The following is a 12,982-nucleotide window of genomic DNA, read 5'->3' on the forward strand; positions in this document are numbered from 1 at the left end:
ACAGGTTCCGTGTGAAGGATGTGAGGAGCCGGTTGAGAGGGACCAGCCTGGTTCCCCCTGCGGGCGGCCTGGGCCCCACAGCCCGAGCTGGGCACGGCCCCCGGGAGGCAGCGTGGGGCCGGCACAGGCTGGTCTGAGAGGAGCCGCGGGCACAGTCAGCGGGACAGAGGGGCAGCCCCCCGGGGACCGCCTCTACCAGCTGGGCTCAGGTCACACTGGAGCCTGAAACACACACTGTCTCCCCCGGTTCCTCACGGCTGGGGGTGCAGAGGAGGAGCCGTGGCCCCTTCCTGAGGCGGGCCCAGCTTCCTCCTGCTCCCAGGCCATCCTGGCCGCGCCTGAGGGAGCCTCTCTGTTCTCCTCTGGGTGATGGCGGACACAGGCTCTGAGCCCAGGCCCTTCCCCTTACGGGGTGGCTCCTGAGGAGACCTGTGCTCACCTGGGTCCCGCCCTGCCCTTCCTCTAGAGCAGACCCCCCTGGCTCAACCCCGAGGGCCCTGCACTGGCACCCGTGCCCCCTGCCAGGCCCTGCACTGGGGCCGTGGGAGAGGCAGGGTGGGCCGGGGCCTGTCCTGTGGGGCTGTGTGTCCGGGCAGGACCTACCTCAGGCAGAAGCACCTGTCCTCTCACCTGCGCTCTCGCCTCCTGCCTGGCTGCGCCGCGCTGCCCACAGTGGCCCAACCTCCTGGGACCTCAACTGCCCAAGGTCAGTCCAGGGAAGGCCTTTGTCAGAACAGAGAAATCAAAACCTAACTTGCCCCGAGGGCACTGATGAGACATTTGGGCAGAAAAGTTTCCTCATCCGTGACTCCATCGGGTGGCATGAGTCTTGAGTTTTGAGGAGGGGTGGGGCTCAGCGGTGCCAGCTCAGCAGGTTCCAGCTGCTCCGATGGCATATAAGGCACCTCACTCCTTGGAGCGTCACAGGAGGAGGACAGGCCGTGGCCACAGAGAAGCGGAAGGAGCTGAGACATGGAGGACAACGCAGCACCCAGAGAAAGGTACCACCGGACCCTGAGCAGCCCTGCCTCTGAGCCCTCCTCCTGGCTCCCTGGAGGGGACTTGCCTTCTCCCCAGGGGCCCCCTGCTTCTCCCATCCCTCCTGATGGCCCTTCTATGTCCAGCCAGGACCCCTCAGCTGATGACCAGCTGACCTGTCCGACTCCCTCCCCTAGGCCCCTGACTAGAATCTGGGGTCACCCTTGTGAGTTCCTGTTTCTCCTCTCCCTCCGTCTCCCATGAAATCTATTCTCTCTGCCCTGAACCGGGGCCCTAGGAGGTCAGGTTCAGGGTTATGTGTTCTGTAAGGACATGATTGTTTTCATGACGAGAAGGGAAACACCGGGAGAGACCAGTTTGGCACCTCTCCTCCCCGATGGGGCCACCTGTCCCTGATGCTCCGTGGGGCTCGGGTTAGCCCAGAGGACGCGAGGAATGAGCGCCATGGTCGGCAGCAGGCAGGGCTGGGTCAGGGGGAGGAGGGCAGGACGGTGATGCCAGGAGAGGCCCCGTCACAGCTCTGAGCCCCTGCCCTGCTTCCCGGGAAACCCTGACCACAGGGCTGGGCTGACATCCCAGGAGCTCCCGCAGGGGTCAGAGAGGGAGGTTAGGGGCTCCAGCTCAGTGAGTGGACGGCCATCCTGTGGGCCTAGCTGGGATGTGGGTGGCGAGGGGAGGAGAACGGGGTGATCCCAGAGGAGCCCCATGACTTGGGTTCCTCCTGCCTGTGCCCACAGATGCCTGATGGACATAAACACCTTCGAGGAAAACTTCCGTGACCGCTGGGTGAATAAAACATACCTGTGCTACAAGGTGGAGGTCCGGGAGGGTGACGCCTGGACCCCAATGCTGGAGCACTGGGGCTACCTGCGCAACCAGGTGAGGGCCCAGCAGGCAGGGCCCCGGGACGCAGGGGGGAGGCTGCCATGGCCTTGGGGTGTCCTCTGAGCAATGTCCCTTGGGCCCCCAGCTGCTGTGATGGGCAGCTTTGCCCCACACCTAAGGAGGCAGGCACAGGGTCCCAGGGCCTCCAGGCTCAGCCCGTCCCTCCTGCTGTGCCGCTGAGGAGGAGCAGGCAGAGGGAAAGACACCTGGACAAGGGTCTGCTCTCCCCTGGCCCCTCCCGGCAGCCATGGCCAGAGAGCCCGAGTTGCCCCGGTGCGCCCTCCAGTGCCTCCTGGGAGAGCCCGGCAGACTGTGGTGCCACAAGTGCACTGCCAGCTGCACGCAGCCCAGGACGCCTCCCGGGCCCCCACTCACCGCCCCCAGGGCTGACTGCCTCCTCTTCCCTGAGCCGCTGGTCTCCACAGCCTGTGAGCCCCACACGACGCTCCCCCGTGTGTCCTCACCTCTGCCCTGGTGCCTCCCTCTCTTCACCGCAGAGTTGTCTCACCCTTGGGCTCAGCACGGGGCAGGGAGGGGGGAGGGGCTGGTGCACAGGAGGGAGCTGGAGGTCGGGGAGCAGACGCAGAGCCCCCCTGCCTGCAGGAAGCACCCCCCATTGAGGCATCAGGCCCAGGACCTGGTGCTCAGCGGCCTCCTCCCTCTGTCCCCCGCTATTTATTTATTTACTTATTTAAAAATCAAACCTAATGCAATCCCATGGTGAGTGAAATGGCAACAAGCTCAGTGGGGACTGGTCAGTCTCAGAGCCCGGGAGCCATGGTGTGCGGGTGCAGAACGAGGCCTCTCTGCCCTGTGCCCGTTGTGAACGCTGATGTGTGATTCCTGAGTTCCTTGCCTTTGACCGTGTAGATCCTGCGTCCAAACAGCATTCCTCCTGACGCTGAGCCGTGCCCCTCTTTCTGTGCTGGAAGCCAGGGCCTCGCCTGCCTCAGGCTGGCCCCCTCCCGGTTCACAGGAGGTGACAGATCCCTCTTCTCCCCCCTCTGTGCTCAGGTAAACCTTCATGCAGAGTTGTGCTTCCTGGATCTGTTCCCTTCTTGGCCCCTGGATCAGGAGAAGCAGTACAGACTCACCTGGTACATCTCCTGGAGCTCCTGCCCTAACTGTGTCCGGGAGCTGGTTAAATTCCTGCAGGAGAACAGCCACGTGAAACTGTACATCTTCGCTGCTCGTGTCTATACCTACGTCCTGGGATATGAACGTGGGCTGCGTGACCTGCGGGACGCTGGGGCCCAACTCGCCATCATGACCCGCAATGGTCAGCAGGAGACACCTGAGGGGGAAGGGAGGGAGGTGGGTGGGCAGAGAGGCTGGGAAAAGGCTGCACAGAGGGGGCAGGAGGACAATCTGGGTGGGGACGCCTTTCAGCTGCCTGCAGGGGGCGGTGCTGGGTCTGGAGAGGATAGAGTCTCTTGGAGGAGAGATCAGGGAAGAGAGGGGTCCTGGGGAGATGAGGGGGTGTCCCTGTGCCATAAGGACCGGTTCCTTCCTGGTAGAAGGGGCAGGGCTGCCTCAGATTCCAGTCCCAGTGGGAAGAAAGAATGTGAGGGGTGAGCTCAGTGCCTGGGGAGGAGAGGGAAAGGGGCAGGAGATTCTGGTGGGGACGGTGTGTCCCCAGAGTCAGAGACCTGGGTCTGCCCTGCACTCTGGAAGTTGCTCACCGTTCCTTCCCTGTTCCCATCAGAGCATCAGCACTGCTGGGACACCTGCGTGGACAACCAGGGCCAGCCGTTCGAGCCCTGGCCTAACATGGATAATCACATACAAGAACAATCTCAGCAGCTGCAGACCATTCTCGGGGTGAGATTCCTCCCTCCTGCTTCCCCCGCCCCCACCTCCTCCCCTTCTCTCCATGGGCCTGTCTCCCCTCTGGGTCACCTGCTCCCTCCTGGGCCCCAGATCCATCCCTCCCATCAGGCCTCACAAGTCCCTCTGCTTTCTCCCCTCCTGCCCCCTTTTCCTCCCACCCCCCCTTTGTGACCGCCCCAGACTCTGCTCTGTTCACCTTCCCACCTGCCTCACTCCCGCTTCCTGCACCTCCTCCTCCTCCATCCAGAATCCGGAAAACTGAAGCACGGACGTCCGTCTCTCTGAGCGGCCGGGAGTCTTCTGCTGAACGAGGAATAAAACAATTTCTTCAGGAAATGAAAACGCACCAGGAGCCCCATCTCCACCTGCACCCCCAGAGACCAGCAGAGGCAGCCAACGGGCTGCTGAGGAATTTTTAAACATCTGATCCATTTACTTGTCATTTAAGACCAGTGATGTGTTCCCAACACACACCGGTAACATTCTATTCCATACTGTCAGAATCACTTTTTAGGGAAATAATGATTTTCTATTGATTTTAAATCTAGAGCGATAACATGAATGATTCAGAATCTTCCACAAAATGTCTGTTCCTCTGTAAGTGTAGCAGGAAGTCCAAACAGTTCAATAAACACTGGCAAAGTGCAAAGGGCTCTCTCTTTTGTGGGTCCCCCTGGGGGGGCAGTGGTCTCAGGAATTCCTGCTGCTCAGCCAACTCCACACTGTTGGTGGGCCCTGAGGAGCCGCCTGAGAGGGAGCGGCCTGGTTCCCCTGAGGGCGGCTTGGGCCCCACGTCCCGAGCTGGGCACGGCCCCCGGGAGGCAGCGTGGGGCCGGCACAGGCTGGTCTGAGAGGAGCCGCGGGCACAGTCAGCGGGACAGAGGGGCAGCCCCTCGGGGACCGCCTCTACCAGCTGGGCTCAGGTCACACTGGAGCCTGGAACACACACTGTCCCCCTTAACCCCCCGGTTCCTCGCGGCAGGGGGTGCAGAGGAGGAGCCGTGGCCCCTTCCTGAGGCGGGCCCTGCTTCCTCCTGCTCTTTCCTAGAAGTTCAGACGGTAAGGAGATCCTATCTTTAGCTGCTTTCTTATGGGTTTGCTTGGATCCAGTCACCTTGGCTTATCTGTGGAATCATCAGCCAAGTGTAAACCAAAACAGTCACGCTCAGTCAAATGGAGATGTTTGAAGACTACACCCAACAGAACCTGCCCCCGATCGTGTTTACTGACTGGACACTTGTGCAGTGTCATCCAGAAGAAGGATGTGGCAAATCGACCTTTGTGTGCTGTCTGTCTGGGGCCAACTCTGATGCTGGTACATTGTGGGTTCTGCCAGCAGCAGACAGAAATGTGAGGTCATGACTGCGCTAAGGTCTTCGTGTCACAGCTGCATCCTGTCCCCATTTTTGTGAAGTCCAAAGTCAAGCAAAAACCAGCCTGTGGTCCTAGACGTGCTAACCCGGGTTCCCTGTGAAGCGGGGACAGCTGGGAGGGGGCAGGAGGGACTCCCGTCTGGGACACTGGACAGAGCCATCCCGCCCCCCTCAGTCTGGGTGACAGTTATGCCTCCTGGAAACCCAGGACCTGCCCTTAGCTGTCAGTTATACCCCAGGAAACAGAGAACGGACAGAGGAGGCTGCGGAGCTCACATTTCCAAGAAGGAACGCCTTTCCCCAAAGGGCAGAGGGCATCCTGTCCCAAACGGGTTCCCAGGTGAGAAGGCCAGTCAGATCCACGCAGGCACACCAGGATTGCTCTTGGTGAGAAAGGACATTGAAGATTTTCAGCCATTGAAATCCGAACGCCCGGTCAGACGTGGTCGAAAGTGAAACCGTGAGGAAGAAGGAGGAAGTGAAGCCGTCCTTGCAACATGACAGCAACGACAAGAGCTGTCACAGCCAGTGTTGTCGGCGTGTGTGTGAGCCAGGGACTGAGCCACGCCAGGGAGTGTGTTTGGAGGCCTCGCTGATGACGGCGGTGGAGCTGCCATTGGGGGATGAGATGTGTCATCCCCGTGGGAAGCCAGACGGCCCTCTGCTGCTCTCTGCTCCCTCCGGACTCTCTCCAGCCAGTGACCCCTCCGCAGGAAGGACCCTCACCTGCACCTCTCCATCTGAAACCTGCCGCCTTTTATTTTTTATTTTTTTAATGTATTTTATTGATTTTTCACAGAGAGGAAGGGAGAGGGATAGAGAGTTAGAAACATCGATGAGAGAGAAACATTGATCAGCTGCCTCCTGCACACCTCCGACTGGGGATGTGCCCTCAACCAAGGTAATTGTCCTTGACCAGAATCGAACCTGGAGAATCTGCAGACTGATGCTCCATCCACCGAGCCAAACCGGCTCCGCCTGCCTCCTCTTAGACTCGCATTCATCCATTCATTCATTCATTCATTCATTCATCACACCTCACATTGAGCTCCCCTGTGCCGGGTGCGATTCCAGGGGCCGTTCAGGTGCTGTGCAGTCTGTGCTCTGGGATTTCACAAACAAAAACTCTCCTTTCAGCCGCTCCTCCCTCCATCCTCTTCCCAGAAAGGCAAAGCCCCCCTTTCTAGAACATGAGACTTGTACAAACTGTCTGCGTGTCCTGCCCCTCCTCTCCTGCCTCCCGCTGGTTTCCACCCCCGTGCTGCTGTGCTGGGGGGAAAGGGGTCTTTGTCAGGCCTCGCCCTGCCCCTCGCCCAGCGGCAAGTGACACAACTGAGCACAGCCTCCTCCTGCAGCTGCTCTCCTCTCCTGGTTGTTGGCGACACTCCCCTGCATTCATTCCTTCATTCGTTCATTCATTCAACACACTTCCTACTGAGCTCCTCTGTGGGGGAGACCCAGCAACTCAGCGGACTGCACCGCAGCGCCGCGCCCGGCGATCCCGGGGCATTACAGACCCTTGTGTTGTCACCACAGAGGCTTAGGCCCAACACTAGCTTCAGTGGGCGTGTTTTGTTTTGTTTTGTTTTGTTTTAATATGTTTGGGATTGATTTTGTTGAAAATCCATACCAATAAAGGGCTTACTGAGAATACTTCTGACTTTTGATGTGTGATTGTCAAACAAAAAAAGAAAGAGAGAGAGAGAGAGAGAGAGAGAGAGAGAGAGAGAGAGAGAGAGAGAGAGAGAAAGAAAGAAAGAAAGAAAGAAAGAAAGAAAGAAAGAAAGAAAGAAAGAAAGAAAGAGGAGGGGAGGGGAGGGGAGGGTAGTGGAGGGGAGGGGAAGGGAGATGACTAGGGTGAGGAGAGCTTGAAAATGCACCGCCCCTCAGGTTGAAGGAGGGCCTGGGGATGGGGACAGGCAGGCTTACGGGTTCTCTGGGTCTGATCAGTGTAGGCTGTCAGGAAGCAAAACCGGCCCCGGGGCCCATATTCCTTATTCCTGGGCAGAACCAGCAGTCCCCCGGCCTCCGTGGCTTCCGTCCACGGCACCTTCTTCCTGCTGATGCCAACTGTCCCTGTGGGGCTGGGGCGGTCTGGCCGGAGCCTGCACTGGACCAGGCCCAGCAGCTCCGCGGGCCGGTGCTGGGCTTTTAGAGTTCTGCCTGAAGGGAGGTGTCACGTCTCATTGGCCAAAGCTGACCCCAGCGCTGCTGGGGAGCGGGGCTCCACCATGGCCCCGGGGACGGAGAACCAGAATGTTCCACAGCAGCCCTCTGCCCTCCGTCACCCATCCCCGCCTGCGGATGTATGGGTCAGAGCCAGTCAGTGAGCCCGGGAAAGGGTGGAGGTGTGGCCATTGGGGAGAGACCCATCCCCTCTCTCCACCATCCCTTTCCCTTTCCCTCTGCAGGCAGCCTGGTCCTGCTGCCCAGAGGCCCTGTCTCCAGCAGAGGTCAGCGCTGTGCAGAGGGCGGCCCCAGAGCACCAGGGGAGGGGGGTATGAGGCTGAGCAAGGTCACACCCCAGGGCCCGCCCACCCTGCTGCCAAAGCAGGAAGCAGGTGGGGCCTCAGCTGAGAAGGCGGGAAGGTTCTTTATCATTGAGGGGCTTTCCTGAAACCTGGGCCTGAGTCAGAAATGCCGCGCCAGCGCCAGGGACCGAGAGCCAGGCCCAGGAGACACTCCGCTCCGGTGCCCTGGCCCAGGTACTGCCCGCGCCCTGCCCTTCCTGCAGCCCTTTCTACGTGGGCGCCCTGAGGGGTCTCTGTCCTCAGCCTTGTCCCCCCTGGTCCAGCCTGGCCTCTCCCCCTCTCTGGGCACCTTCTCTGCAGGTCCCACTCCAGCGGGGCCGTGCCCTCTCCTGGGGCTGCCCCCACAGGTGCTTCTGAATGGCCCTCCCGGCCCTCCCCCAGGCCTGCTGTCCCCTTGGTGCTCCTCTCAGTCTGCACTTGTGGGGCTGGCTGTCCCCTCCCCTCACTCCCCCCTCCCGCTGTCCCTGCAGCCCCTGCCCTCCTTCTCTCCCAGCTTCCTGCCCGGGGGCCGCAGGAATTGCTGAAGGGAAGGGTTGCTGGGAGGCAGGGCTCCCAGGCCACCAGGTGGAGAAACTCCAGGGAACCCTGCATTTTCTCTTCTCTCTCCTGCCCCCAGGAACCCAGTGAGGAGGTTCAGTCGTCATTATTTCTACTCTCACTTTAAGGACCGGCCTTACCCCAAAGATTTGAACGGCTGCTACCTCTGCTTCCGTGTGGAAAGGACACAGGGGGCTTGTCCTCGGACGTGGGCTCCGGGGTGTTTGAGAATGAGGTATGTGCCCCACGATGCTGCCGTCGGAGGCAGGAGCTCAGCCAGGGAAGGAGGGGGGAGATACCATACGTAAAATGCCAGAGGCTTCTTCCCACACTCTGTCCTGCGTTTCACCCCGGATGCCCCTGCCTGACCCTCCCGATCGCCAGGTGCACACCCGGGCGAGGACGCAGCCTCAGAGACACAGGGCCAGCCCCCGCCCTCAGCCACACACTGAGGCTCCTGTGAAGGCTGCTCCACGCCAGTGCTCCCTCTCCACCCGGACCGCAGGCTACAAGAGCCCCTGTGGGCTGGACGGGGCGTCCCTGTGCCATCCTACCCGGGGTAGCGTGATGGGTGTCACTGAGGTCACTAAAACTTCTCCAGTACCCAGCGTTCAAACTTTCTGCGAAATGGACCAATTTAATGTTCATAACGTACTTTGTAATATATCCAAGAAATTGTTTCAACCTTTCGTTAATATAGAAGTTCTTCATGAGATAGTTTGCATTCTTCTTTCGTACTACGCCATGGATACGACTTGTGTGTTCCGTGTTTGTCGCACACATCCATGCAGGCGAGCACACCAAGAGCGCAGGAGACTGTGTGCCAGTGGCTCCCTGTGGGCAGCACGGCCCCGGGCCCTCCCGGCAGGCAGCACCCGGGAACAAGCCTGGACCCAGCGGCCTGGCCTGGAGCAGACACCCCCAAAGCTTGTGGAATGAGAGAATGGGAGGGCGGGTGTCGGAGTTCATGGATGAGGGTGGGAAGGGATGACTAAACTTAAAATAGCCTGGAGGGGAGATGTTTAGAGAGGAATCAATCAATCAATCAATCAATCAACCAACCAACCAATCACATGCATCGACCTATGAAACAGGAGGTCACAGTACGATTCCTGGTCAGGTGAGGGCATATTCACGGGTTGCAGGCTCCATCCCCAGTAGGGGGCGTGTAGGAGGCAGCCAGTCGATGATTCTGTCTCATCATGGATGTTTCTATCTCTCCCTTCCTCTCTGAAATCAATAAAAATATGTATTTTAAAAATGTGTTAAGATAGTAGGGGAACAAGGGGACATATGTAACACCCTCAACAATAAAGTGTTTTTTGTTTGTTTGTTTGTTTGTTTTTAAGTTGAAAGAGTTGTGTCTAGAATCTCCACGCCTGGGCCCCTCTCACAGAGAGGTGAACAGGGAGGAGGAAGACACCCCATGGTCTGCGAGTTAGTTTGGGCAAATGCTAAGCTTCTGTACAAAGACACCCCAAACACAGTGACTGGTTTGTCTCTGATACCCTCTGGCTATGGAGGCTGGTGGCCCCAGCGAGGCCAGCAGGACTGATGGCGGGGGCAAGGCCCCGGCTGGGAGCACTGCCTGCTGAGCAATCACAGATGAACCAGGGCCGGCTCTGGCTCCTGTGGGCCCCTCTGCCCCGAGCCCGCCCCCTCCAGCGAATGTGAAACAGATGAAAGACACGCAGAGTTCCCGGCTGTTTGCTTTCATCTCCCCGCAGCGCCAAGCCAGCTCTGTGCGAACTTGTCCCCTTCCGGCTCTTCCTGTTTTGCTGGGAAGCTTTTCTTCTTCTTTCCAAATACTTTTCAGTTGTTCAGGGAGGAGTGGAGAGTGTTGATTTCTCCAGTCCCTCTCTCTCTCTCTCTCTCTCTCTCTCTCTCTCTCTCTCTCTCTCTCAAGTTGATTTCATAGAGGAAGGGAGAGGGAGAGAGAGACAGAAACACCAAGGATGACAGAGAATCACTGATTCTGCCTCCTGCACGCCTCCTACGGAGGATTGAGCTGGCAACCTGGGCATGTGCCCTGACCCCCTGGTTCATACACAGGTCAATGCTCAACCACTGAGCCACACTTTGCGGCTCACCTGACTCTTTTCTGTGAGGACAGGTGAGGGCAACTGGCAGGTGGGTGTTGGGAGGCTGCATCGGAGGAAGGGTGAACCGTGACTAGTGCCCCTTCGGTCCCATCTGTCAGGCAGTGAGGCCCCTGCCCTGGAGCCATGGGCCCCAGAGGGACAGAGCAGGCTGCTGCTGACTGTCTGCTCCCCCCAGCGTCCCGGCCTTGGTCCCTGCTCCCGTCCACAGTGGGGGCCAGCGCGCCTGGCCTGCCCGGGGCCAGCGTCCCTCTGAGAAGGAGACACTCTCACTGTCACATCACCTTCCTTTCCCTCCCCATTTTCTTCCTCTGCAGGGAGCCCCTTCAGGTGAGTGGGAGCAAAGACCCGCATCCTACGTGACCCAGCCGTTCTGGGATGGCTTTAAGACAGACACTTCCGGCCCAGCCAGTGTGGCTTAGTGGTTGAGCATTCACCCGTGAATCAGGAGGTCAGAATTCGATTCCCAGTAGTGGGGGTGGGTGCAGGAGGCAACCAATCGATGTTTCTCTCTCTCTCCCCCTCTCCTTTTGTGTGACAGCACGGATGGATCTGGAGAACATTATGCGACGTGAAATAAGCCAGTCAAAGAAGGACAGGTTCCATATAATTTCACTCATATGTGGAATTTAATGAACAAACCGAACTACCAAGCAAAACAAGAGACAGACTCAAAGACAGAGAGCAGGCAGCTGACTGGGGGGTGGGATGGAGGAGGGGATTGAGCAAAAAAGGGAAAAAAGAGGAAGAGAACGCATGAACATGGGCAGCAGTGCAGTAGTGGTGGCTGGAGGTGGAAGGGGACACAGAGGGGATAATCAGCGATGGGAAAAATAAAGTAAAATAAAACAAATAAATAAAGGGTATTTCTGGGATTGTGTGTACGGCTGCGTGTCCCCTCTCCCGCGGCCCCACAGGGCTTTCCTTCCGGTGGACAGCCCTGCTCTCTGGCCCGGGCCTCCCCGGAGGTGCCGTGAGGGTTCCGCTGGAGAGAACCCACCTGGTCTCTGTGCTCTGAGCCCCGGAGGAGCGGGCGTCTGGGGCAGCCCAGCCTCAGACTGTGGGGCCTGCGGGCACACCACGGCCTCTCACACGGAGACGGGACATCCCTCGGGCACACCGTGAGCCACAACGTCGGTCCCGTTTGTCCTCAGGGTCCTGTGTGACCTGCAGCCGGTGATGGGCACGTAGGGCAGGAGAGTGGTGACCCAGGCCATTCCCGTGTGAATTTAAAGGGGCCCTGCTGGGAATTTGTCATGTTCTTGGCTCCACACACGCAGGACTACGAGGTGACAAGACTGTCTCAGATAGCCTCAAACCCGTACACACAGAGACAATTAATGTGACTGGTTTTTGGTGCCCTTAAAAGTCATTTTTTTTGTGTGTGTGTGTAGAAAAGACTATTCAGATGATTGCTTAGGTTTTAATAATACCCAATTAAACGGATGCGTAAAAGTAAAAAGCCTAGTTTATCCTAAAGCTCTTACTGTCAGCTTAAATAACTGATTTTAATTCTAGGTCTAGGAAGTTTTAGCCAACACTTTTAAGCCGGCTTTGATTAATTTTGGTCTCATTTGCCAATTTAAAGTCCTTTAAACATTTCATATTCCATTATCCATTCCATATAGATTTGCTTAATTTCCCAAGTATAATTGGCTGACAAGCCTTCTCAGGTACTTAAGCAATTCTTTTTTTTTTTTTTTTTTTTAAAGTTGAAATATTGCCATTTTTTTTGTTTTGTTTTTTTATATATATATTTTATTGATTTTTCTTACAGAGAGGAAGCGAAAGAGATAGAGAGCTAGAAACGTCGATGAGAGAGAAACATCGACCAGGTGCCTCTTGCACACCCCCTACCAGGGATGTGCCCACAACCAATGTACATGCTCTTGACCGGAATCGAACCTGGGACCTTTCAGTCCGCAGACCGACACTCTACCACTGAGCCAAACCAGTTTTGGCTTAAGCAATTCTTATAAACCAAACATATTTAGTTTACAAATATGGTGACGTTAAAGCTTGATGAGCTGTGTTCTATGTATAAAAGAGGAAAGCCCTGGCTGTGTGGCTCAGTCAGTTGGGCATTATCCTGTGCACCGAAAGGTTGCTGGTTCAATTCCTGGTCAGGGTACATACCCTGGCTTTGGGCTTCATCCCCAGTAGGGGGCATGTGGATCCATGTTATGCTCTCACATCAATGTTTCTCTTTTTCTCTCCCTCTCCCTTTCTCTCTCTCTAAAAATTAATAACCTATTCTTTAAAATAAATAAATAAATAAACAAACAAATAAAAGAAAATTGACCATCCCACCAAAAAAAGCAATCTTAGGTTAACGTTAAAGAGCCTGGACTGAACAAATAACATTCTCTGACCACCATGTAATTCAAGAAGTCAATAACCAAAAAATAGAAATTAAAAGACCCCTTTAAATAATTTGTGGATAAAGAAGAAAGCGTAATGGACTTGAGAATATGCTTAGAAGTGAACAATAATAATTCCACATATCAAGATATATAAGAGGCTTATATGAGGTTAAAAGGCTGAAGATCGGTAAATCAAACATTCAGTACAAGAAGTTATCAAGAGAACGGCTGAATAAAGTCAAAGAAAGTAGGAAAAAGGAAACGCAAATGATAACAGCAGAAATACACGGAATGGAAAACGACCACAACATAGAGGTGACTAACGGAGCCACCTTCTGGGTCTTTGAAAAGACCCGTAAAACTGA

General features: G+C 56.5%; 2 protein-coding genes across 4 annotated transcripts in view; both read left to right on the forward strand.

Moving 5' to 3' along the window:
* The first annotated feature begins 217 nt into the window (after window positions 1–217).
* LOC311620560 (DNA dC->dU-editing enzyme APOBEC-3G-like) lies at window positions 218–4,361 on the forward strand. 2 transcript variants are annotated; one of them, XM_084880042.1, is made up of 5 exons: window positions 218–1,001; window positions 1,737–1,878; window positions 2,899–3,163; window positions 3,590–3,705; window positions 3,962–4,361. In XM_084880042.1, exons 1-5 carry the CDS (start codon window positions 973–975, stop codon window positions 3,974–3,976), a joined length of 567 nt encoding a protein of 188 aa, XP_084736168.1. In that variant the 5' UTR covers window positions 218–972; the 3' UTR covers window positions 3,977–4,361. The 2 variants fall into 2 exon arrangements, with proteins under 2 accessions (XP_084736168.1, XP_084736167.1); XM_084880041.1 differs by lacking the exon at window positions 218–1,001 and having other exon boundaries at window positions 1,041–1,878.
* Window positions 4,362–7,573: 3,212 nt separating this feature from the next.
* Window positions 7,574–12,982, forward strand: part of LOC311620566 (single-stranded DNA cytosine deaminase-like) — a 74,901-nt gene continuing 69,492 nt past the window's right edge. The window contains exons 1-2 of one of the 2 annotated variants that reach the window (XR_014794709.1): window positions 7,574–7,792; window positions 8,284–8,390. The gene's annotated coding sequence lies outside the window, so the exon portion shown is untranslated. Of the gene's footprint in view, window positions 7,793–8,234; window positions 8,391–12,982 lie in introns of both variants that reach the window. The other variant, XM_084880055.1, reaches the window with a different exon arrangement.

The sequence above is a fragment of the Pipistrellus hanaki genome (genome assembly GCF_964339955.1).
Source record: "Pipistrellus hanaki genome assembly, chromosome: 3".
Taxonomy (NCBI): domain Eukaryota; kingdom Metazoa; phylum Chordata; class Mammalia; order Chiroptera; family Vespertilionidae; genus Pipistrellus; species Pipistrellus hanaki.

Coding starts and splice junctions, on each gene's coding strand:
- LOC311620560 (XM_084880041.1), top strand. CDS start 1,705: ATGACTTGGGTTCCTCCTGCCTGTGCCCACAGATGCCTGATGGACATA. Junction 1,879..2,898: donor GGGGCTACCTGCGCAACCAG/GTGAGGGCCCAG, acceptor CTCTGTGCTCAG/GTAAACCTTCATGCAGAGTT. Junction 3,164..3,589: donor CGCCATCATGACCCGCAATG/GTCAGCAGGAGA, acceptor TGTTCCCATCAG/AGCATCAGCACTGCTGGGAC.